The 24,199-nt window shown below is 53.3% G+C and overlaps 10 protein-coding genes across 10 annotated transcripts; 7 read left to right on the forward strand and 3 right to left on the reverse strand.

Annotated features, from left to right (window-relative positions):
* Positions 1-260: 260 nt before the first annotated feature.
* Positions 261-2,041, forward strand: BBK36DRAFT_1128496 (glycosyltransferase family 57 protein; the record flags this gene model as incomplete). The annotated part of the gene is made up of 2 exons (XM_024891621.1): positions 261-459; positions 516-2,041. 2 exons carry the CDS (start codon positions 261-263, stop codon positions 2,039-2,041), a joined length of 1,725 nt encoding a protein of 574 aa, XP_024745872.1.
* Positions 2,042-2,940: 899 nt separating this feature from the next.
* On the forward strand, positions 2,941-4,279 carry BBK36DRAFT_1128866 (hypothetical protein; the record flags this gene model as incomplete). The annotated part of the gene is made up of 3 exons (XM_024891674.1): positions 2,941-3,112; positions 3,180-3,924; positions 4,048-4,279. The coding sequence occupies 3 exons, from the start codon at positions 2,941-2,943 to the stop codon at positions 4,277-4,279; spliced, it is 1,149 nt and encodes a 382-aa protein (XP_024745873.1).
* Positions 4,280-5,017: 738 nt separating this feature from the next.
* Positions 5,018-5,418, reverse strand: BBK36DRAFT_1162812 (ribosomal protein 60S; the record flags this gene model as incomplete). Its single annotated transcript, XM_024894480.1, has 2 exons — positions 5,018-5,194; positions 5,260-5,418. The coding sequence occupies 2 exons, from the start codon at positions 5,416-5,418 to the stop codon at positions 5,018-5,020; spliced, it is 336 nt and encodes a 111-aa protein (XP_024745874.1).
* A 967-nt stretch (positions 5,419-6,385) lies between these two features.
* On the forward strand, positions 6,386-7,552 carry BBK36DRAFT_1162813 (hypothetical protein; the record flags this gene model as incomplete). The annotated part of the gene is made up of 2 exons (XM_024894481.1): positions 6,386-6,391; positions 6,485-7,552. The coding sequence occupies 2 exons, from the start codon at positions 6,386-6,388 to the stop codon at positions 7,550-7,552; spliced, it is 1,074 nt and encodes a 357-aa protein (XP_024745875.1).
* Positions 7,553-8,960: 1,408 nt separating this feature from the next.
* BBK36DRAFT_1128679 (hypothetical protein) lies at positions 8,961-10,921 on the reverse strand (the record flags this gene model as incomplete). The annotated part of the gene is made up of 2 exons (XM_024891645.1): positions 8,961-9,828; positions 9,891-10,921. The coding sequence occupies 2 exons, from the start codon at positions 10,919-10,921 to the stop codon at positions 8,961-8,963; spliced, it is 1,899 nt and encodes a 632-aa protein (XP_024745876.1).
* A 703-nt stretch (positions 10,922-11,624) lies between these two features.
* Positions 11,625-12,790, forward strand: BBK36DRAFT_1136489 (hypothetical protein). Its single transcript, XM_024892994.1, has 5 exons — positions 11,625-11,641; positions 11,720-11,915; positions 11,972-12,122; positions 12,181-12,419; positions 12,462-12,790. The coding sequence occupies exons 1-4, from the start codon at positions 11,630-11,632 to the stop codon at positions 12,401-12,403; spliced, it is 582 nt and encodes a 193-aa protein (XP_024745877.1). The 5' UTR covers positions 11,625-11,629; the 3' UTR covers positions 12,404-12,419; positions 12,462-12,790.
* Positions 12,262-13,528, reverse strand: BBK36DRAFT_1136490 (transmembrane protein). The gene is given in 6 exon segments (XM_024892995.1): positions 12,262-12,419; positions 12,462-12,648; positions 12,689-12,690; positions 12,704-12,865; positions 12,915-13,309; positions 13,379-13,528. The coding sequence occupies 5 exon segments, from the start codon at positions 13,423-13,425 to the stop codon at positions 12,475-12,477; spliced, it is 780 nt and encodes a 259-aa protein (XP_024745878.1). The 5' UTR covers positions 13,426-13,528; the 3' UTR covers positions 12,262-12,419; positions 12,462-12,474.
* Positions 13,529-13,817: 289 nt separating this feature from the next.
* Positions 13,818-14,630, forward strand: BBK36DRAFT_1128862 (SPC25-domain-containing protein; the record flags this gene model as incomplete). Its single annotated transcript, XM_024891673.1, has 3 exons — positions 13,818-13,854; positions 13,941-14,224; positions 14,292-14,630. The coding sequence occupies 3 exons, from the start codon at positions 13,818-13,820 to the stop codon at positions 14,628-14,630; spliced, it is 660 nt and encodes a 219-aa protein (XP_024745879.1).
* A 1,113-nt stretch (positions 14,631-15,743) lies between these two features.
* Positions 15,744-16,677, forward strand: BBK36DRAFT_1172324 (hypothetical protein; the record flags this gene model as incomplete). Its single annotated transcript, XM_024895707.1, has 2 exons — positions 15,744-15,828; positions 15,890-16,677. 2 exons carry the CDS (start codon positions 15,744-15,746, stop codon positions 16,675-16,677), a joined length of 873 nt encoding a protein of 290 aa, XP_024745880.1.
* Positions 16,678-18,712: 2,035 nt separating this feature from the next.
* BBK36DRAFT_68289 (acetyl-CoA synthetase-like protein) lies at positions 18,713-21,036 on the forward strand (the record flags this gene model as incomplete). Its single annotated transcript, XM_024898505.1, has 6 exons — positions 18,713-18,997; positions 19,071-19,451; positions 19,510-19,758; positions 19,829-20,317; positions 20,378-20,682; positions 21,018-21,036. The coding sequence occupies 6 exons, from the start codon at positions 18,713-18,715 to the stop codon at positions 21,034-21,036; spliced, it is 1,728 nt and encodes a 575-aa protein (XP_024745881.1).
* Between the last annotated feature and the right edge of the window lie 3,163 nt (positions 21,037-24,199).

Consider the following 24,199-nt stretch of genomic DNA (forward strand, 5'->3'; position numbering starts at 1 on the left):
GAGCATCACAATACAGTGTGCGTGTGTCACTGAGCCACCAATCCGCACCGTAATTCTTCAGCGGACTTCGGAGATGTTAGCGCGCCACTGGAATTCCCCAATCTGGCACGGCGCATAAGCTCCAAGTGTCCCGTCAACCTTCAACTTCGCCCTTGTCAAGCTGTCGACAGTCTCTCTCTCTCTTCCACAGCTAGAGGACTGCCAATTCCCAGCCAGCATCGCCGTCACAGCTCCTCAATTCCATGCGGTGACACACAAACATGCCCGCCACAAGTCCTGCGCACAAGCCGCGGCGGAAAGCCAACAAGGGCGACATCGACAAGCTGCGCGCTCCGGCCTTTCCCTTGGCGGCCTTCCTGTGGCCGGCGCGGACGTCGCTGTCGCAATGGGAGGTGCTGCCGCTGGTGCTGATGGTCGTCGGGCTGTTCCGATGGGCGGCCGGGCTCTGGGGGTACTCTGGTGAGCGGATTGAAAGCTCTCGCGGCGGTGGTTCTGTAGACTGACAGCGGCTTTAGGGTTCCAGCGACCTCCCATGTTCGGCGACTACGAGGCCCAGCGCCATTGGATGGAGCTCACGACGCATCTGCCGATATCTCAGTGGTACTTTCACGACCTGGAGTGGTGGGGGCTCGACTATCCTCCTCTCACGGCCTACCACAGCTGGGTTCTGGGCAAGATTGGCTCCATGATCAACCCCGACTGGTTCGCCCTGGTGGATTCGCGCGGCTCCCACGACCCAATGCTCAAGATCTTTATGAGGGCGACGGTTATTGTGTCTGAATACCTCATCTTTATTCCTGCCGTCACGGTCTTTGTGCGACGCTTCAGCAGACTGAGCGACATTAGCACCTGGACGAGCAACCTGGCCCTTGTGGCCATTCTGATGCAGCCAGGGCTGATCCTTATCGACCATGTGCATTTCCAGTACAACACGGTGATGCTGGGCTTTGTCGTGGGCAGTATGTCGAGCATGCTTGCCGAACGATACATGTGGGCGGCTGTTTTGTTTGTCGCTGCCCTAGGCTTTAAGCAAATGGCACTCTACTACGCGTTCAGTGTCTTCTCCTATTTGCTGGGAAGATGTGTCACCACGGGCATCAACCCCACCCGGCTGATTGGCATTGCCTTGGTGACCGTCGTCTCTTTCGGCGTGCTGGTTCTCCCTCTGGCCCTTGGCGCTCTCTACGACAAGCAGCAAGGCATCGATCCGAGTCCCGAGCTGAAAGGACAAGGAGCTACGCCTTTTGTTGCCAACTACATCAGCCCTGATCACTTTTACTATCCCATCTTCGAGCAGCTCGGGCAGATGGTTCATCGTGTGTTTCCATTTGCCCGCGGTCTCTTTGAGGACAAGGTTGCAAACTTCTGGTGTGCTCTTAACACGGTCATCAAGCTGCGCAACTACCCTGTCCATCTTCTGCAGAAAGCGGCTCTCGTGGCCACCCTTGCATCCATTCTCCCACCCAACATCATCCTGTTTCTGCGCCCTCGAAAGTCAGCGCTCCCGCCTGCCTTTGCGGCCACGGCATGGGGTTTCTTCCTCTTCAGCTGGCAGGTTCACGAGAAGAGCGTTCTTCTTCCGCTCATGCCAATGACGCTGCTTCTGGCTGGGAAACACGGCATGAGCGGCGAAGTCCGTGCCTGGGTGGGCTTTGCCAACCTCCTGGGCGCTTGGACAATGTTTCCTTTGTTGCACCGCGTCGACCTTCGAGTTCCGTATGCGGTCTTCACTCTGCTTTGGGCGTATCTCCTTGGTCTCCCTCCTACGTCCTGGAGCGCACCCTTTCAAGAAGGACAATCTCAGGTCGTTCAATGGGGCACAGCTCTTCTGCAGGGGACTTTTTACGCCGCGATGGCGGCGTGGCATGTCGTCGAGGCCTTTGTCGAGCCGCCGCCGGGCAAGCCAGACCTGTGGGTAGTTGCGAATGTTGGTGTGGGTGCGGCAGGGTTCTTTGTCTGCTATTTGTGGTGTATCTGGAGGCTGTTACGAGAAACAGGCTTTCTGCCCAGCGGCGCCAAGGTCAAGACGAAGACGCAGTGAAGATGGCTACAGCTGTTTGGGAAAAGCAGTTGAGAGGAGAGCGTCCGGCCTACCAGAGCGTCAGTACAGCCGAAGCACGCGCACGTTAGCCTGGACCAGGCGTCTGTTGGATGGGACGCGTATGTATCAGAAACGCTCACCACCAAGAGTGAAGTGCGGTTGGGCGTCCTCTGTGATCCCAACGGCGCAATCCAGCGGCAGGCAGCCACGAAAGCAGCAGGCCTTATTAGGAAGAAAGAGCCGAAGAACAGAGGGCTGGGAGGCCAGCTCTGACGCAGTCAAACCCTCCATAGAATATCTATCCGTTAAACGAATCTTCAACAACTACAACTTCATTGATTCGAATCACTCGCAGCCAATCTACTGCAATATCCTGCAGTATCCCATGCAAGCAAGCCCAACGTTAACAAGACGGGAACATGCATCGCATACGGGCCCCTCCCTTCCCCTTTCTTTTGGAGGGTTTGACGACATCCCCAATCCGGCCACTTTGTGTGCGCTTCTCGCAGCTCCAAAGGATGCGGAACGCCGCATCGTGGCCATTGCCTTTCTGTGACCGCCGAGCTTTTTCTTCTTCTGCCTTGATGTGTAGATGTGTTGTTATGTGGTACATGCATTGCGTTTCATGTACGTATCCGTCGTGCAGTGGGTGTTGGTCTTTGACGATAATACTCACAAGCTCGGGAGGGATCCCACCTAAGGTAACTCATACTTGTTCGCTTGCTCTGCTCGCACATTAAGGTGGCAGATAGGTTAGTCTACGGCCTGCATTCTAGCCTTGAGTTCGTTCTTTCTTTTTCAGTCTGGGTTTCTTTTTGACTTCGCAGCTGGTTTGCGGATAACGGTATCTTTTTGACAGTTTGTTTGCAGAAGATCCTGGGCTCTTTTGTCTTGAAGCCATGGTGTTGTGGTTCCGAATAGTGGCATTTGCAGGAGCCTTGTTGGGGCAGAATGTGCTCGGAGGACCAGAGTTACGGGCTGGGATGGGGATACCCTCCCGGGCTTTTGTGTCGATTTGGACGTCGACGATTACTTATGTGCGGTATGATGGGATACTTACGACGGCGACTAGTATGTATACATGCGAAGCATCACCTTGTTGGACTTGGGATGATACTGACCAGATTGTGTTTGTCAGGGATCCATAGGATATCGGATGTTGACATTGCGACGATGACTGAGGCGTCGACTGCTACCTCGACTACTACTGAGACTCACACTGAATCTTCCTCATCCATGACATGGGCTTCATCCTCCTCGTCTCTTGCGGCCTTCTTCACGTTGCCTGTCATTCGAGTGACAATCACCCCGACAATATCGCCTCTGCCGACTTTGTCAACTTCATCAACTTCGTCAACCTTGTCAACTTTGTCCACCTCGTCAACGTCCACAGCCCCAGATGCCAAACAAACCGAGTACCACGCGCCTTCCTCCGCACCCCAATCTACACATATAAGTGCCGCGCAAATCGCCGGTATTGCCATCGGAAGCGGTGCTCTCTTTTGTCTCGTGGCAGCGCTCTTCTTTTTCTTTGGGAGACGAGGACGCGGTGGAGGGCGTTTTGCACATGACGGCGATCATCGTCTTTCCATGAGGGATGTCGGTGCCGGGCTAGGGGTTGTGAAGACGAGATTCGGGACTGTTTGGGGAAAGGGGAAGCCCGATGCCAAGCAGCCGCAGCAGCAGCACATTGAGGGCCCTGCTGAGCTTCCGGCTGAGCCTGCGGTTGAACTTCCTGCTGACATCCCCGATACAGTGGAATCTTTGGGGGTTATTAAGCCGGGGAATGGGTCGACGGAGAGGCGGGTTGATGGGTTGTCTATTTGTGGCTTTCAACCTCCTGTTGTGAAGGAGCTGGACGGGGCCAGCGTGGTGTCACATAAGTAAGTTGTTCTGAATGGTGGAAGAGGTTTCTTCGACGTTGCAAATTGGCCGTTAGTACAGCTATTTCTTTCACCGTGTTCCCCTTTTCTTTCTTTTACTTGTCTTAACTGGAACTTTCGCAGGCCAATGTCCCCTTCTCCGGACCAACGAGAACAACAGCAGCAGCAGCAGCGGAATCCTCAACGACAAAGCCAAGGAGTTGAAATCTCGCCCGTGCCTGACACACTTGGAGAGAATGGGGGGCCGACTCTGCCCAGATATGAGGAGCTTGATAGCGAGGCGAGATCGCGCCTGTTTTCGTGGGCTGCGCCGGAGAGTGCGTATAGGCCGGATAAGTCATGGTATGAGGATTGAGCTTTTGAGATCTGAGGGGAGTTGAAAGGATTGTATCTTGGGCGCTTTTGAATTTGCTTTCTGTGTTGGATCTAATGGGGTTTGGCATGAGTATGAGATATGTAGCTGATGATATTTTATGAGACGAGGATTGGGATTTAGTTAGCATGTTATGCTTTTGGGTTGCATTTATTAATTTACGGAAATACTACTTTGCGGATGAGCAAGTCGATTCTATTTGACTTGTAGTTTATTCCAATGGAAGAGGGCACCTCTTGGTTTAAGAAGTTGGTCTTCGAGAATCCCTCCCCCCTTGACGAGCCCCCTGTTGCAGGGTAGTCGGGCTGGGTGGAGTGCAGACGTACGCTGCGGATTTGCTTCAACAATTCTAACAGAAGCACCAGGACAAAGTTTTGTAGAACGACCGGTAGAAATCAGGCAGTGTACTTTCTTTATTCGTTGGCAAATCCGCATAAGATGGATGTCCATATCAATGACCATGTCGATCACGACTTGCAATCACAGATTCACGGTTACACGCAGCACAGAAATCGAGATCAACAATATTCGAGAAAACGGCAAGTCGTCAATTTCTTGACTGGATATTCTATGCCAACCTATACCGGCCGCCAAGCCATCCACGAGCGATCAATCCTCCAATGCCACCAGAGCCATCCGAGACCAACCGCCCAACATGCTCGCAACTTTTCCGAAAATCGTAGAGGGTCGTAACTTTGCGCATCCTTGGAAATGGAGCGCTTAGTCGAAGAGACCGAAGCCCATGTCCTCATCGGACTCCTCCTTCTCCTCCTCCTTCTTCTCCTCGGCCTTCTCCTCGGCAGCGGCAGCACCACCGGCGGCGGCGCCACCGGCAGCAGCGGCACCAGCACCGCCAGAGGGAACGGAGGCGAGCTTCTCAGAGCCAGCGGCGATCAGCTGAACAAATTGTTAGTTGGATTGCCTCTTCAGAATTCCTTTCAGGTATGCTAAAAAAGACATACCTCGTTGACGTCCTTGCCAGAGAGCTCAGAGATGAGCTTCTCGAGACGCTCATCCTCGGCCTCAATGCCGACGGAGCTGAGGACGGACTTGATGTCCTCGGCAGAGGGGCTGGCGTTGCCGCCGAGGTTGAGGAGGAGGTAGGCTGCGAGGTGCTTCATTTTGAAGGTTCTGCGAGGAAAGAATCTGTTAGTATCGGAGTTTTTGTGATATCTCTGACAGCTGATTCTGCAGCTCGACGAGGGGCAGGAGGTAGCACGACCTGACGTCGATGGCAATGCGCAGCTGTCAAAGGGGATAGAGAGAACAAAGACACTCACTTTTGAAGTTCAAGAGGAACACGAGAAATCAATCACTTTAACCGCAAGTTGGGCGGAGACTGAAACCTTCGAGTTCTGGTGGTTTGAGTTGGTTGAGATAGAAAAGGTGTCGGAAGGGAAAAAAAAAGTTGCCCCAAGTAGAAAGTCGCCAGGGCAATTTACCGCACAAATCCTGTGGGCGCTAAAAAGAGCTGCTTAGCCGAAAAAAACCACAGGGCGATCCGCTTTAGGGCCGTGGAGTCGGGCAGTACGTAAGCAGCTCCGGCTGCCGGGGATCCTCAGCCTCACGACGGTGCCTTTATCGCACCGCCACAGGCTGGCTGCTTTGAGCATCACGTGGATCCTTGCCTCGTCCAGCGCAGTGTGGCGCCCGCCCTTTTTCATCCGTAGCTCTACCGGCAAAAGGTGCGCTGGCCAGCCTCTCACCTAATCAACGCTTTTTCTCTTGACGTGATAGATATCCTGGGAGGAGAAAAAGTGTCACTTTTACTTGTCTATCTCTGCAGACGAAGCGCTGCATATCTTACCCGCCTTTCAAAGTATTCTTTTACTTCATTTCCATCAACAACGTCCTCCAAGTTCGTCGAAGCGCGCATCCTGTCCGATAGACGCCCCTTCCAGGGTCTTTCCTGTCGTTGCGTTGCGTGAGGGGAGGCTGCGTCGGTGCCGATTCGCTTTGCTCTTCGCCGGTCGAGCGGAGGAGCGGCGTCATCTATGCATCACGGCGTGTGAATATCTCGGCAGGGCTACGTGAAACTCTTCTGGAACGTATACGAAATCGAAGAAGCACAGGTCTCACGCAGTCACGATGCCGGTAAGTTTGTCGCTTTTTTTTCCCCTTCTTGTTCTCGCCCAGTCCCTGGGGTGTTGGGCATCAGCGCCTGTGGTGGCTAACGTGGGTTACCAGATCGGGGACCTCCTGGCTCAAATCACCGGTGGCCAGTCCTCGGACAGCCCTGCGCCCGCCGTTCAACGACAACCAAGCGTCTCGGTCAAGCGGAAGGCAGATGATGATATTTCCAGGGCCGACGCCAAGACACCGCGTCTGTTCACACAGCCAACAAAGGCCCCAGAGCGGCCTGCGAGCACCACCCTGCCGAAAACGACCCCGAACCCCTCGAAGCCAGTCACGACCCCGAACCCCTCGAAGCCAGTCACTATTGCCAGTCGACCAGCGAAGCCTGCTGTTGCTAGTAAACCACCGTCCGCGCCCCTAGTCGACCCGAACAAGCCTAAAGCGCCTCCGAAGAAGGGCTCCTATGCCGAAATCCTCGCACGGGCTCAACGGGCCCAAGAGGTAATGGGTCAGGTGGGCAAGATCCAGCATAAAAAGGTCGAGAAGGGGGCTATCAAGAGGGAAAAGGGGACCGATGCGAAGGGTGCACCATCCGATGCTCAGAGCAGGAAACCTCCAGTCGGCTACAAGGGATCAGCAAGGCCGGTACAGCGCAACGGTACGAATGGAAATGCACCCTCGAAAACCGCGAACGGTGCTGCGTCCCGAACCCCTGGCAAGGCCATGACGTCGTCACGGAAGGCGCCGGCACCGGAGCCCGAGAAAAAGGTGAAGAAGGCAGCCCTGGCAACGACCGGCTATACCGGTACAGCCCGCCCCAAACCCGGCAACACATCGAAGAAGAGCAACGCCCCACGCGGCGGTGCCCTGCTCAACGCCCCTCCGCCCCGACCCGGGGCCAACCGACGATCCCGGTACGAGGATGACTATGACGAGGACATGGACGACTTCATCGATTATGACGACGAGGAAGACGAGGGTCCGCGCTACGGTTATGCGTCTGATGGCTCATCCGACATGGAGGCCGGCCTGGAAGACATTGACGACGAGGAGCGGATGGCTGAGCGGATCGCTCGCCGCGAGGATCTGCGGGAGGAGCAGCTCGAGAGGTCTCTCAAGATGGCCAAGGAAGAGAAGAAGCGCAAAGCTCTCGAAGCGTTGCGGGCCAACCGACGCTAACGGAGGATACAGTCCTCTGGTATGGCTTTATTTCCTTCCCTTTCTCCTTGGGGCGTTGGGGTTGGTTCATTTGCGTACATTAATTTCAAAGTCGCGCTTGGGAAGTTGGCATTCATGGAATGAAGCTCAGGGGGAGGAAATGAAAGATCGTCGAGTGTGCCAGCGAATTTCGCAGCGGAGAAATGGTTCCACCTGCTCGTGTGTCTTGCCATTTCAGAGTCATTAGCGACGGAGTTTTTCCTTTATTTACACCTTTCAAAGAAGAACAGAGTCTGCTGCAGGCTCTTGTTCTATGGACTTCAATGTTCCCTGCTGCTTTCTATTGCACACACGCACACACACACACACACACACACACATATACAGCCCACCCCTATTTGCTCCTCTCTACCCATCCCCTTTTCCTGGTCATGCTGTTAGCTTTTGGTTTGTTTTTCTCCCCCCGCCAGCGGTGTTTATACAGGATTGGAGTTTTGTTTATGCATTGTATGGCGCAGAATTAGGAATTTTTCTTTTCTCGATTTTACGCGGCAGTTCGGACAGTATTCTGCGTTCCATTAGCTAGACTTATTAGGTAGTTGCTTCTTTCGCGTCAATTCTCTTGACTAGGGAGAGTCGATACAGCGTTTATAATTTGTCGATTATGCTTTAGTTACCTTAGGTATACCAAGCAAAACATTTGATGAAAACGGGACTGTTCGAGCAGTGTTAAGGGAACGATGTCTGATAGAATGAAGTCTGATTTGATTTTGATACTGCAACGTACTATACAACAGGACCCTGTATCCGAGAAGAAAGACAAAAACAAGAAGAAAGAAACAATATCTAGCAGTGACCCTTTTCTTTTCTTTTTTCTTTTGGATTCCATGTGTTTGCAGATACACAGGCAAAAAGCAGGTAAAATGGACCAAAGTTTCCACCACTTTTCCCAAACCGGAGCAAAACCGGAGCAATCTGGATCCTATAAAGAGTCAATTTTTAGAAGAAATCATACGCCTTCAAGGCAGAATGACTTGTTTTCTGCTCGCCATATTCCGCAAGATACCTAACTCTGGGCTCTTTTGTGAGCTACTGGCCGAGCCCTTATCCAACTTGAGAGGAAACGCTGCTCTTGAAACAATCAGGCACGGGGGCGTCTTCATTGTAAATATCACCGAAGACGCCCCTCCTGCCCACAAGTCGACCCTTGTTACACTTGCAAACGAAAACTGAGAAGCCAACGCCGTCCGATGATTTTTTTTGTTCGATGCAGTCTTGAAAAACCAAAAGAGTACAACCAAAAAGCGCCCCATGAATTGCAGAATCGAGGTTCGACAACGTCCCAAGGCCAACAGTGGCTGGTGCCGAGACTTTGTGCAAGTAGGGGGAGGCGGTGTATATAAAGACATGTGTGCAAACGCAAACTGAATCAAGGAAGATCGTCACTCTGCGATTGTTTGCCACTTGAGCTTCCATACGGCTTCAGGAGCCAGCCTTGATAGTGCCGGATTCCTTGAGTGCTGGAACTATTAGCCGTGGGGATGATGGAGGGAGGCGGATTGCTTCTGCGAGGCGGCTCCCTCTTGGCGGGCTGAGGTGGGATGGCAGGGAGGGAAGACGTAGAGGGAGGCAGTGTAGAAGCAGAGGCAGAAACAGGAGCAGGCGCAGGTGCTGATGCGGACTCAGGTCTAGTAGGTGCGGAGACAGGCGTCGGCTTCTTTTCTTCGCCGTTGGTCTGGACCGCCGCTGACGCTCCAGCAGCGTTCATGAGTCCCTTTTCGCGAAGGTACTGGATAGACTGCAGGACGGCCAGGTCTTCTTGCTCCTTGTCGTTCAAAATCAAGCGTTGCTGAATGGTTAGGCGACCATTGTTGGCCTCGCGTTCCTTGATGGCCGCCTCCCGAGCTTGGGGATCATGGACGAAGCGGCACTTGCCCTTCTTACCGCACGTTCCACCGGTAGAGTAGTACTTGCAGTGTCTGGTGATGTCAGCCTTGTTGGCTGGGGCAGAAGGAGGGGCCGTCTGGGTACGGCTGGACATGACTTCTGGCTCGTCGTCCGAAGAGTCTTCGGACGGGTCGCGCATCTCGTCGCCTTCATCGCCCTGTTCTCGCTTTCTCTTGATGGAAAACTCGACCTTGCGCAGCTGCTTTCTAAGTCTGTCGGCCTCCTTCTCCAAAGAGGCAGCCTTGTCCTCTTCCCGTTGCGCCAACTCGGCGGCCTTTTTGGCTTCGACGCGCGCTCTGGTGGGGAACTTCTTCTTTCGCTCTGCAATGAAAGCTGCAACATCGCTGATGCTACGCCAGGAAACGGTGGTTAGTGGCGACGCAGCGGACAACGAGGACATCGGATTGCTTACTTGAGGGCTTCCTGGCCGATGAGTTCCGTGAGTGTCTTTTCCTCTCCCTCATCGTCTTCCGTTTCCGAATCGACGCCCGGGGTCAAGCCCAGAGTGTTAGTCTTTCTCTTCTTCTTCTTGCCGGCCGAAGGAGACTCGGGCTTGTCGGGCTTTGCAGCACTGTCAACATGGTTACCCGACTGCTTTGGAGGGCGTGCCTTATCACCCGCTCCATGGTGATGAGAATGATGATGACCACCTCGTCCCTTGCCGCCCTCTCTGTGTCCGCCACGACCTCGACGAGAATACTGGCTGTGGGGAGAGTCTGAATGGCGAGAGCTAACGGGAGGGGGTGGAGGTGCTGTGTAAGCATATTGCGGTGGAGGATAATGAGCAACTCGAGGATCAGGGGGGTACGGCTGGGGGAATCCGCCGATCATCGGAGGGTGCGCCGCATCATACTCGTGGCCGTGACGGACGGGAGGTGCACTGTGAGATTGCTTGTGGCCACCGCGGTCACCGTAGCCTCCACGGCCTCTACCACCGGGGCCAAATGCCTGAGGAGCTCCCTGACTGTTCCACTGCGGCGGCTGGCTCGGTGGAGGAGGGGGTGCTTGATAGGGGTAAGGCTGAGGGGCTGCATAGGGAGCCTGCTGGGGATACTGGGACGGGGGATACGGTTGAGGGGCGTAGTTCGGATGGTAGTTGGACGCAGAGAGCGGCATGGGAGCATGCGGATGGGCGTGGTGCGCAGGAGCATGGCCGTGCTCGGGAGCCCACTGCGGCTGGGGAGTCGGATAGCCATTCGCCGGCGGGTGAGCGCTGCCATACGGGACTGCGTGTTGGGCAGGAGGATATGGCTGCCCAGCGTACTCATACCGCGGCTGCGAGCTGTGATAGTCGCCCCGACCGCCGTGATAGTGGCCGCCCCTACGGCTGCCTGACCCGCCGCCGCGGCCCTGGCCGTAGGGAGTCGAACTCGACTGTCCATAGCCGGCGCCGCCAGACGTAGGGGGCGGAGGGGGTGGTGGTGCGTAGTTGTACGTCGACATTGCTCAAGGGGTCATGAGAACTGGCGCAATGCGGACCTGGTTTCTGCTGCAGAGGTTGATGCAGACACACAATCGGCTGCTGGGATGATTCGAGCAAAAAGGGGGCCAGAGACAGAGACACAAGACGGTGAGCGTCGGACTTCGAGACTTCTCGGACTCGACGGAGGGCGGTTCGGTGCAGGAGGAGCAATTCAACGACGACAACTCGGGACACAATCGAAACAAGAAGGAAAATGGACAGAGAGCGACGACCTGGAGAGAATCCCGCTGCCGGAGGACCTGGGACAAGCGGTGGTGGCGCCTCAGAGACGCTGCACAGATGCTGCTGGACGGTGACAAGATGGCAATCGGACGGCAAGTTCCACGATGTCTGACCTTGGCTGCAAAATGAACATTAAGTGCGGTTGGGCAAAAGGTGGCCGCTAGGCCATTGTGAGCAGGCGGTGAGACATGGTCCGGGACGGCGGGCACTGGCGCTAGCCGGATATGGACTAGGCGCTGTCGCCTCGAGCTGGATTTACTGACTTTTTACTTTTCGGCTGCCAGCGGATGAGACTGAAGGGCTTCATTTGTTGGGTGAAAGTGATGACGAGAGATGCATGTTGTGATATGACGGCGTCTCGTCCGTTATGGTTGTGCTTGTCCATCGTCACTTTATGAGTTACAGCTGAAGGCTCTGTGGTCCTTGAGCACCTTATTCTGATCAAGATGTTCATCCTCGTAAGTGGCTGATGCTCTCAGAATAGCATCATCTCTGCTCTCTCTCTCTCACGACAGAAGGCTAATCTGCAGTCACAGACCAAATTCGCCGACCTGGTGCAAATCTCTCCAGAAGATTTCTCAAAGCACAGTATTGTAGCGATTGAGGACAACATCAATGCCAAATACGCAAACAAGGTGGTTCAAAAGATCGGACTGTGCATATCTCTGTTTGATGTCCTATGGACGTCCGAAGGCTTGATAGGCCACGGCACCGGCCTCGTCAACGTCAATGGTACGGTAACCCTGCTCGTCTCTGCGCCGCCATTCATCATGCTTACATGACGACAGTCGAGTTTCGGATGATCGTCTTCAGGCCCTTCAAGGGAGAGGTCATGCTTGGCAGGATACGTAGCTCGACTCCTTCTGGCATCCACCTGAGAACAGACTTTTTCGACGACATTTTTGTGCCGTACGAGGAGCTCCCCCAGGGGGCTGAATAGTAAGTTTGCCATGGGCTTGAGGTTGAAGCAGCAGCAACAGAGCTGACAGCAGGACAGTAACCACAGCGAACAAATCTGGATATGGAACTTTGACGAAGAGCGCCTGTTTTACGACAATCACGAAATGGTCCGTTTCCAGGTCATTGACGAAGAATGGCACGATCAGACCCCAGTCGGGCCCACCCAAGCAGAAGACACGCCGGCGAAGACGCCTTACAAGATCAAAGGCAGCATGGCTGCCGAAGGTCTGGGCGTGTGTTTGTGGTGGGATGGTGCCTGATTGGATGATTTACAGCGAATAAAGAGTACAGTGGATTAATCAGTTGTTCCCTTGGTTGAGCTATACAAAGTCTACACCTTGATCCTCTCCAGCAGTCGCTCCTCGATGCCGTCCAGGACAGAGTAGTGCTCAATGACGGCCAGGTTCTCGGCTTCAGCCTTGAACATCTTGCTCGGATCCTGTCCAGGAGCCATGGGTCCAACGGGCATCTGCTGGGCCTGCATCTGCTGAGCAATTTGGCTTGCGGCTGTTGACTTATTAGACCGGATCGTTCAGTAGGGGTTGCGTTTGTCAACTCACCATTGTCACTACCAAGAAGGAACACATAGACAAACTGCAGACCGAAAATGCACAAAAAGTACCAGCTGATGCTGGACATCCACCGCGGGTCCATGTCCTTGGTCAGGACACCCGCCTGCAGCATGCTCTTGAACTTGATTGTAATGGGAAAAGGCAGTTTCACTATTCGTCGTTAGCACTAGCAGAGAATCGGACAGCCATTATACCATACTGATGACGTATCCGCTGAAGAAGGCATTGATCCAGCTCATGATCAGCGTGTTGGGGATAATCATGGCCATGTTGTTCTTCATCATGCCCATCATGCCCTCCATAGCATTGGGGTCCGTCATTGGGTTCGCCGGCGGCTGGCCCTTCTGGTTAGGCGCCTTGAGGTAGGCCCCGGACTCGAATCCCTCAATGAGAAAGTCTCGTCGGGTTTCAAATGACTTGCGCGACAGCACGTGGTAGTTGGTCCGTAGGGCGGCGCCGTGAGCGAGGGCGCGCTGCTCGCGGATGGCTTTGATGTCGGCCTTTTTCGGGGTCGTGGCCATGAGGACGGATGCATAGTGGCGAAGGACGCCGGTCAGGACCATGACGATGGTGATGGGGATGAGGATCCAGTAGCTATGCGCGGGAGTGCCACGTTAGCTCGTTGGTCGCCATATCTCGGCGCTGTGACGTTGGGATACGAACAAGAGCTGGGGATCCCTATGCAGGGTCTGGGGCGGTATTTGCGCCATGATGGATTCGCTCGGCTGGTCACCGCGATGATGGGACGCTGTTGTCCCGTATTGAGCGGCCTGGGAGCTGGCGATGACGCTGCTGGTATGGAGGGGGAGCTTGTGAAGAGGCTGAGGTGGAAGATTGAATCATGTACATAGCTCAGCTGCAGCTCTGGCAGCACGGAGTATCCTACCGCCGTTCAGCCGGCAGCCCCACTGCACGGAGCAGCAGCGCTGTCGATTGGCCCACTGAGCTCAAGGTAACCTGAACAGATCCCCACGATCTTAGTGGGCGTTAGCACTGCAGCCAACTGCTAACTTACAGGCCACCTCTGCCATAAGCCGACGAGCTGATCAACACCAGCATCTTCAATTGTTCCGTCTCGCATCACCGGAACAATAAAATCACCATGGCCGCCGAGAAGGTCTCTCTGTATAATCTGGCAGGTAAGCTCAGCTCTTCTTGCAGTGCACCTCCAACCGTCGCTACCGGCTCAGTCCACCCTGTTCTGACACCGTGACCATAACTATAGACCTCAAGAACACAGCCGACGATGCGATCCCCAACTACCTCAACTCCCTCAAGTTCAAGCAGACACACTTCCTCAGCGATGTTCGACTAGTGCTCGGCTACAGCGCCTTTCTCATCTCTGCCGCCTGTTTTGCATGGGACTACAAGCTGGGCTTTGAGAGCACCAAGACCTACACAGCAGTTGCCGTGGCCGTCTACACTCTGCTGAATGGTCTCTTGACGTTCTGGATGATGTTTGTGGAGAAGGGTGTTGTCTATCAGGGTGTTGCGCCATCAGGAGACAAGGTATGGAGCGGACTCAACCCCTCAAAGCGAAACGAGGAGCGCAAGGCTGACGAGGAGACACCCACAGATTACAGTAGCCACGTCGACGAAGAAGCTGGATCCCACATACCGCCTCAGCATCACCGTCACGGACAAGTCCGCCAAGTCGCGCATCATCGAGATTGCCAAGCCGTTTGCCTCCTTCTTCGACGAGAGCGGCTACTTTGTGGCTGCTCCTTTCCAGCAGATTCTCGCCACGGCGGTTCCCCTTGTCGGCAAGCTGGACCCCAAGCGCGTCAAGTCGGAGTCTCAAGACGTGCTGAATACGAGTCCGGAGGTTTTGGATGCGATTCTTGCGGCGAACAGCGCGGCTGCGAATTCTACGGGGGCGCAGGCGGCGGAAGGTGGAAAGAGACGAAAGGCGTGAGACATGGATGCAGTGATACCCTGGATGGGAGTTCAAAAGGCAAACAAATGGCTGAAAAGATTCGAAACATTTGCCGGGAAATAAAAATGACAATATGCCTTGTCCAAAGGTTGGATGCCTTGATATCTGCGAAATCGGTGTGGTTGACGAGCTATTCATCATGTATTGCATGTAAGGTGAAAACATGAGAAGACGCAGGGGCCAAGCGGCAAGAAGTTCACGGCCAGAAACAGGCACAAAGCACGAGAAGCGGCTACCAACTCTTACAGAGTGATTCTGTTGGAAAATGAGTGGGAGATTCACCTTGGAGACATGCCGGGGATCCTTGTTCAGACGGACAGGAAGCGTTTCCGGTAGAATCCACATGGACAGCTTTCCGAAGCGGCATATTGAGCAGGTAAATCAGAAAAGCGCTCTGCATGTGGGCGAAGAGACATCGATTGCCTTGATGACACACGTTGAAACGGACCATAATCGATTATCCATTGCAGTCGAGCCACTCTAATTCTGCCCGATTTACAAACACTCTTTTGGTTTCGGCGCTGAGTGCTTCATTTAGCCTACCCGGGCTATCGGTCTTCGGACGGCGATAGCCCGACCATCCGTAGCCATGAAGTACCACGGGTGGACAACAAGTAACATATTCTAGTGATACGCATATGAATGGCTCCTGAATGAAGATCATCGACACAATATAGCCGATGTGTTACATGAATGAAGCCGAGGCAGCAGAGAGGTAAATGGAACAGGGAACTGTCATGTGGTCAGCAACGGCATCACCCTCGACGCATGGTATGATGGCATGTATCTAAAATTAGTGAGCCTCTAGGAAATCAATCAATCGAAGGATGACGCTTTGAGCTGTGCTGAGTGCCAGGAGTAAAACGGGGTGCGAAGTGGTAGTGGCCTTGCACATCGATCCTGATTCTACAAGGAACAGGGATTCGTGTAGTATCAGAGGTGAGACGGCTTGTGATGGGGGCGGTTGCGTTACCCAAACGCCATTTTATCACCAACTCCGCCCTCTCAGCTTTTCTACCACAATATTTGCCAATCTCGATTCACCATTCAGTTTCAAGCATTCAAGGGTCTAGTATTCAAAAGCAATTCACCATGAATGAGTATGCCGAGGCAAAGACGGACCGCGCCGTCCCCATGCGCGTCATCGTCTGCGGCCTGCAACGCACAGGAACATTGAGTGAGTTGCTCAACAACAGAACAATGAAGCAAAACAGCCCTCACTGACTCCTTTCCGCCAGGCGTGCGAGTGGCCCTCAAGCAGCTGGGCTTCAACGACTGCTACCACATGCACAACCTGCTGGAAAGCCCGGAAACGGAATGCCCGCAATGGGCGCGCCTCATCGAGGCGCACTACGGCGGGAAGGGAACCATCACCAAGGCCGACTTCGACAGGGTCCTCGGCAACTCGCAGGCCTGCGTCGACGTGCCCGCGGCGCTCTTCGGCGTGGAGCTGGCGGCCATGTACCCCGAGGCCAAGGTCATCATCCTGAACCGCGATCCGGAGTCGTGGTACACCAGCTGCCTGGAGTCGGTCATCATGGCGGCGCAGCCGGCGTCGCCGTGGGTCAGGCTACAGATGCTCTTCTGCTTCGCCTTTGACCCGGCGACGCGCGCGTTTGCTCGCTTTGGGAGGGCCATGTCCGGGCTGGCCTTTCGGCACAACCACCGGACGGAGAAGGACAAGGCCATTGCCTGGTACACGGGCATGTACAAGCGCTTCCGGGACGAGATCCCCGAGGAGCGGCGCATCGAGTACCGGGTCCAGGACGGCTGGGGCCCGCTGTGCGCCTACCTCGACGTTCCGGTGCCGACGGTCCGGGACGAGGCGACGGGGGAGGAGGTGGAGATGCCGTTCCCGCATGTCAATGACCGGGAGACGTTCCGCAGGAACACGGAGAAGAGCAGGGCGAGGGCCGTGAGGCGGGCGAGGGAGAATCTGCTTGCGGGGGCGGGGAGGTTGGCGGTTGTTGCGGCGGTGGGATATGCGGGCTATGCCGTGTGGAAGACGATGCGCCTCGGGCGGTGACTTGCGTGTTTTATCGTCTACTGGAATGGAGTTTCATTGAGCAATATCACTTCTTCAGCCCTTTTCGATGTGCATTCATTCATGATCAGGATATCCATGGACATCAAATGATGTCCTTAGACCCATCTACACTCCAACAGGGGAAGCAAACGTGACAGCATTTGCACTATCAACACCAGCCATGCACGTATCATAACGGCAGTTCCTCATATTGATTCCCCCATCCAAGATGGTGCATTAAAGATCTGCATAGAGGCTTGGTTCGATTCCTTCACCCCGCAACCTGTTTACTGACATCATCGCCTGCGTGTGCATGCATATGTCCACATCATTCGTGTAATTGCTGTTGACCGGAAACCAAAAACAAACCCAACGCCAAAGACAGAAACTCTTCCACAGTATTTGGCTTTTTCGCGATTTCTCTTTCAGCAGTTATCGCATTGTACCCAGGAATCCAGATCCCGAGTACGAGGGCCGAGGCTCGCTCATCCGTCGCGATGATGCAGATTCGCTGCTGCTGCTGCGTCGTTCGAGGTATGGGTCTCTCTCGGGACTACTGCTCAGGCAGCCTCCTTTCTGCTGCTGTTCTTGCTGGTGATGATGGTGACGGTGGTGGTGGTGCTTTTGGCCAAGAGCATAGCCCATGGAAGCGATTTGCGCGGATGTCGAGGGTTCGCCCATCTTGTAGGAGCGGCTTTACCTGATGATGTGTATAAGTCGATTGAGGCGGTATGTCGGTATCAACGGAGAAGCAAGTATCGTAGCGTTCAATATACCCAACGAGTGAACAATCCAAGAGTCAAGTATCAATGCCCAATCTGCCCTTGAGATAAGACTTCGGCCGTCCTTTATATAGATATATATACTGTTCCCCGCATCCATCCTGGAATGCCGAGTAAGTCCACAATTTGATCAACGCCACAGCCCAGCTTAGTCGCCCTCCACCCGGGGAGTTTTCTCACTGGATGTGCCGTCCGCCTGTCACACTGAGGGAACGGGAAGAGTTAAGATTCGCTGTTGGAGGTGAGTCTGGTGAAGAACAATTGGCTGCCGTCCCCGCATATTTGGGGATTGTCTGGAGCTGGACGAATGGAAGGGGACGCTAGAGGAGAGAACAATACACCGGGGTTGACCGGCAGTGTTATTGGCGCCGCCCGAGGTTGGGGAACCTGGAGCTTTTCCTTTTGAGCCTGTAGATGATGTTGGGCAGCATCGCGGTTTTGCTGTTGAAGACCGGTTACGACATAGTTGGCAGTGATGTACAGGAGACGAGCCCTCGGGTTGCGGCAGCGGCAGCTTCAACACGTAGCTTGCAGATTCTCCTGTTAGAAATAGCGCTTCGAGCGAATCACGACCGACATATTGATCATCAAGCAGGTAGCCATTCGTTGTTATTCTTATACTACCGTAGCGATTGCTTTTACCAGGAGAAAAGACAGGGCTACCAAAATAACTTATCGGAATTCTTCGTTCGGGCAACATACAAAGAACAAAGATATGGCCTGTTTGCATTGGTCTTTCCGATACAAACAGAGCCCTCAATGGAAATGGTGCGGAAAAGGAACAGGACGATAACTTCTGTATCTACACCATACAAGAGAATTGAGCAGCCCTACTCTAATCCTACATGTAGGTACGCGTACATGGATTACGTCGTGGCAGCCCTGTTGCCCTTCATACCACTGCGCCTGGCTTCTGGAGCTTAAGCAGGGAGAGATGTACGACATCAGAGGAAAGACATTCCGCCAAACAGATTCCACAGCATGTCTTGAATAGTAAGATGCGATTAGTCCACGTAGTCACGCCCGTCGGCATCTCAATGTGTAGCTGGATGTACTCTGTGTAAACGAGGGCGAAAGTGAGAAACAAACTGTCAGGCGGCACGGAGACACATTCTACATCTTCTGAACCTCATATACTAGAGACTGCACTTTACAGACCTGGTAGTACTTCCTGTACGGAGATTACGCCGGCCATTCATCTGCCAAAGGTGTTCTAGCAGTTCGAGGCCAGAAGGACCGATACGCGCTTCATCATGCCGTTCACAACGCCCTCTTATATCCCAAAACTACCTTTCGACCCTCCAGAGTCAACTCCAATACACGAGTTTCTATTCGGCAACGAAGGCAAATATGGCAGATATTCGATTGCGCACTCTCGCCCGCCCTTCACTTGTGGCCTCACTGGAAGATCGTATTCCGCTGCCGAAGTGAAGAATCGCATAGAGTGGCTTTCAGCCGCACTTGCAGCGGACTTGGGCATTGAGGTCAACCATGGAAGCGAGTTTGACAAGGTCATTGGGATATTCAGCGTCAATACGGTATGTTTTTGAAAATGCCTGAGAGAGAGTCCGTTCCCCCCCAGCTAAATGCACCGTCTACACATGACAATAGATAGACACCATGACCATCTCATGGGCAGCTCATCGCTTCTCGGGAGTCTCATCGCCAATCAGCCCTTCGTACTCCGCTGCCGAACTTACCAGGCAGCTCAAAGCAGTCAAATGCAAGGCTCTCTTTACGTGTGCGACCCTCCTCCCCACGGCCCTTGAAGCAGCGTCCGCGGCCAACATCCCCAAGACGCACGTCTATCTCGTGGATATTCCAGACGAGGCGCTAAAAGGAGCCATCATTCCGGCTGATATGAAGTTCGTTGACCAGCTTATCGCAGAAGGGAAGAAGCTGGCTCCTCTGCCGGTGCTGAAATGGGAACAGGGTCAAGGTGCCCGCCAGACGGCGTTCCTATGCTCTTCCAGCGGAACATCTGGGTTACCGGTGAGCTCCTACCAAAGCAAAGCAATCTTGTCTGCTGTGACTCACAGGCGTATCCTAGAAAAACGTCATGATCTCGCATAGAAACGTTATTGCCAATACTCTCCAGATCAGCACGTTCGAATCCACCTACAAGAGCGGAGAGCCAGAGTCACAGCTTGCCGTGCTTCCCATGAGCCACAGTTATGCCCTAATTGTCGCTGGTCATGCTGGCGTGTACCGAGGCTACAATGCCGTCGTGCTGCCGGGCTTTGACCTCGTTGATGTGCTGGAGGCCGTGCAGAAGTATTCTATAGAGACGCTGTGGATGGTAAGACGACTGGAGCTTTCCGTTACTTACTCCGGGAGCATGAAGCACTGACAATAGATGTGAATGCCAGGTACCTCCCATGATCGTTGCTCTGATCAGGAACTCAGCCGTCACTGCCAAGTACAACCTTGATCATGTCAAGACAACCGTAGTTGGCGCCTCCAACCTCACTAAAGAAGTCAACGAACAGTTTGCCAGACAGTTCCCCAACTGTCAGCTAATCCAATCATACGGCCTCACTGAGACCTCGGTGGGTGTATCTTTGCAAAATAAAGCAGACATCATGTTCGGCTCCTGTGGTCACATCTTCCCTGGCTACGAAGGCCGATTGATAAGCCGCGATGGCGACGAAGTGACGGAGTTGAACACTCCTGGTGAGCTGCTGCTGCGGTCGCCTAGCATAGTGCTGGGCTACCTTGATAATGAAAAGGCGACAAAGGAGACATTCACAGAGGAGGGCTGGTTACGAACAGGGGACTTGGTGGAGTTTCGCAAGAGCGATGGCGGTCATGAACACCTCTTCATTGTGGACCGAGTCAAGGAGCTGATCAAAGTCAGAGTAAGGGTTGATGGAAACTACTTGGCTATGAAAGTGCCATGATCCGCTAACTATCATCAGGGCCTACAAGTTCCTCCCACCGAACTCGAAGCTTTCCTTTTGCGTCACCCTTACATCGCAGATGTCTGCGTTGTTCCCCTCCCCGACGATGCTGCGGGCGAACTGCCCCTCGCCTTCGTAGTGCTCTCAGCCGCCGGTAGAGAAGAAGACGAGCGAACACTGAAGCAGAAGATTCACGATTTCGTTGACAGCGAACTGGCAGACTACAAGCGCCTAGCAGGAGGAATCGAGTTTCTCGAAGCGCTGCCCAAGTCAGCAAGTGGCAAGACGAAGAGGGGCGAGATGAAGGAGCGGGCTAAGAAGATGTCTGAGGCGGGTAAGGCGAGAAAGGTGCCGACGGTGCTCCGGGTGTATGTCTATGAGTCTTCTGATGATGACACTAGCGAGGATGACGAGTGATGGTGTTGCGATTGGACGGTCATTCGCGGCCTTAGAGGAGACGAGGAATTGGAATGATGTTCATCATGAAGATGTGCTTCTGCGCCGTGGAGGATCCCTATGCTGATACATGCGGTTAAACCCTTTCCATTGACTCCCTGAACTCCAACGACCAATAGATATGATGACATGGTTCATGATAACGAGCTTCAAGATGCTACAGCGCCATACTGCCAATAATATCACGCGCGTATTTGGAGAGACGCAGTATTCTCGTATGATTATAAGACACAAACAAGCACGGAGTCATGGGACGTCGGCCAACTCTGTTTCAACTCATTTTGTCCTCATTTTCATCATATACTGACGCATTGCGGCCTGGTCCGGCCTCTTATTCATGACTTGTCATATACATGTCTGCAAAATGGAGATAGTTTAGTCCCTTGGAGAGTGATGAGAACGATAAAGCCGGTTCCATGCCAGCTGCTCACTTGCATTGGAGGCCACACGTCGATTTGATTGCCCCAAATAACCTCATCCAAGCGGCTCGTTCACCTCCAGTCGAAGTAGCAAAGCTTGAGAAGCTTGCTCTACTATACTAATTTGCTACGCTTTCCAGGTTTGTCCATGGCTAGCTGGGCAACGCACGAAAGCTCTCAGCGGCAAGTATAATAATGTGCCTGATTGCGCACGTCTTGCTCTTCTTAACTCAAAAAAAAAACCAAGAGAGAGACTGAAGTCTCTCTTGTCGAGTAGCTGTGCCGAAATCTCCTTGCTCCTCAGTCGGCTTGCGGCATGGGCCGAGGGTGACATGACGACCGATGAGACCTTTGAGCAGGATGGAGGATTCGGTGAATTGTTCAGATTTTTGAGCATTAAGAGTGACTACTTTATCCTGCTTGGCTTGCTGGCTTATGCCAACCCAACCATGAGAGTGCTCGAGCTTTGGATCCGGGTCGATGGATGTCACTGCTAAGGCTGTCAAAGCTCCTATCAACTGGGCCAGAGAGCGCAACTATAGCAAGTATATCTACAACTACACGGCTCGCGACGAAGATGCTTTGTAACATGCTAGGCACAATGTGGAAAGACATGACAATATTGACTACAAGATCTTGGACGTCTTCAAGGACTCTCAACCACAAGGCTTTGATCCTGCCTCGTTTGATCTATTCAGTGCGTAAAGAATGCTTCACTTGTCCTTGAAGCTTCATGGTGCCCTTCGCAGCAGCAGGACCCAAAATCGACGGCGCCATCAACGTCCATCAAGCACTGCGACCTGGAATTTTTCACCCTCTTCAGATCCATCTAGTATGTCGTAGGCCAGGTAGGCCAGGCAAACTACACGGCGGCCAATGCTTACTTGACGGCATTCACCCAATTCCGCCACCCAGCAAGGTTTGCCTGCGGGAGTCGTGAATGTGAGAGTTGTAGATGATATCGGCTACGTGGTTGAGAATCAGGCTCTGCTGGAGCACTTTCGCGCTTTTGAAGTTTTGCATTCTGGGAGAGACTGAGCTTCTGGATGCTGTCTCACTTATACGCCGTCTCATAAGCATCCGGCGACTTCGTCCGCAAGTGACGGTTGATGGCTTCTTCAACCCAGCTAAGCTTACCAGCCGTCCAAGATGCACAAAGCCTCTCTCCGACCCTAACAACCGCTCCAACTGGAAGAGCGACCGCGACATGGCACAGGCCCATCTCCAAGGCAGTTCCGACGACCGTCTGCTTCCCAAGCAGAGAATGCAGAAGACTTTGGCCACTTCATGAATAGCGTCCAAGCTACGTCGCTACTGGATACGCCGAGCAATCTCGCCTTCTTGACGAACCAGATTGGTTCGTGCATCTATACCTCATGTCGAGGGATGTGAAGGAGCTGGACCTTGGGCTGAGTCTGGCTCGGTTGGGAGTAGGATCGCTGGTTGCTCTCAAGATTCGGACTTGGTGGCGCCGAACGCTTTGGGTCATCGTTGGTGTGCTTGCGTTCATGGGGGCTGGCGGCATTGCCAACCTGAGGAAGTTGGCTGCGGAGGCGATCAAGGAAGCTCACAGGACGGCATGAGGCATCACATGGCTCTGAATGGCTTCTTGTATGGTCAGATTCAATGGAGCTGGCCTCACTCCTCCTTCACTCGTTTTGTCCATTCGGCTATTTCCTATTGAAGAAAGACACGGGGTGCCCAGCATTTCAACGTGTTGAGGTGTGTTTAGCCAAGAGGGGGAATATATGGCCATATCACTCACATGTCTTGCTCCTTCATGCCCAAACCATAGGCTTTGATCTTCCTGGCCATTACTTCTTCAAGTCCGGTTTGCCAGCTGAACTGCCGAGACTCGCAAGTCATTGTCTTCCTTTACCCTGCATTCACTGCTGTTTCTGGTGCAATCTAATCCTCTGTCCCCAAAATTAGACAAGCGGTGAAGCACTTGACATGCTCTTTTGAACCCCATTTGTCTTGCAGACTTTACAACAAGCCACGGTACTTGCGTGGGCGAATAATATGCTGAAGCCCGACCTCCCTGCATAAGAGCCTTCTACCGCCTCGTCTGATAAATGGTGTGAACAGGATGCCCCTCCTGTATGAAAGCAAAGGGTTGTCTGCAAGGGTAAAGACTCTGCACGTCGGTTCCAGCAGGCATAGAAGTAGTATGTATGGCAAGTATGCGACAAAAGGAGCAGTCGGGCCTCAAGCTGCACGGCGTGTTGCTTGCAGTATACATGTACATGCCGCATCGGAGGCTGCTGAGCTCATGTCCTTCCACCTTGGGCACTTCATATATGCATGGTAATTAAAAGGCCTTCAAGTCTTAGTACAGAGCGAGGAGCATCTCGCAATGGCGAATGTTATTAATCGTTCAGAGTCTTTGCGATGCCCCCCGTTGAGATGCGTTTCGGTGTCCCTCTACTCTCGTCTTCTACACTCGGGGTCAGTTCAAGGAACTTTTCGGAGAGCAGCATAATTCTGTAGTTATTAGTCAACATCTCTGCTTATCACAAGTGTTCAGAATGGTTTCCCATGGTATTTCAGCCAACAACATAGCAAGTGATACACCCATCTTTGAGCTCCAAGGTCTGATGTGGTCTACCAACAGTGGGTATCACCCTCTCTTTTCGTCTGCAGAAACTGTCCCAAAGCTATCATATTGTCTTGTCCAGAAACCATATGCAAAACATCTTTCAGGGCATGAACATGTATGGGAAAAAAGCGCAAACAATCCAAAGATGTAGCTCTCCCAAAGGGAACAATCTTACTCATGAGCCAATGCCAATAAGATAAATCATGACACCAAAAGAAAACCAATAAGTACACCTCTTTTCTTCTCTTCGACTCTCTTCATAAGTTCATAACAAACAAGGCCAAGACATGGAGAAGAGAGGGTGCCAGTATCATGCAGCCACACCCCGATAGGTCGACCATTTACGACCAAAAGAGGTGGAACTGA

The sequence above is a fragment of the Trichoderma citrinoviride genome (assembly GCF_003025115.1).
Source record: "Trichoderma citrinoviride strain TUCIM 6016 unplaced genomic scaffold BBK36scaffold_16, whole genome shotgun sequence".
NCBI lineage: Eukaryota > Fungi > Ascomycota > Sordariomycetes > Hypocreales > Hypocreaceae > Trichoderma > Trichoderma citrinoviride.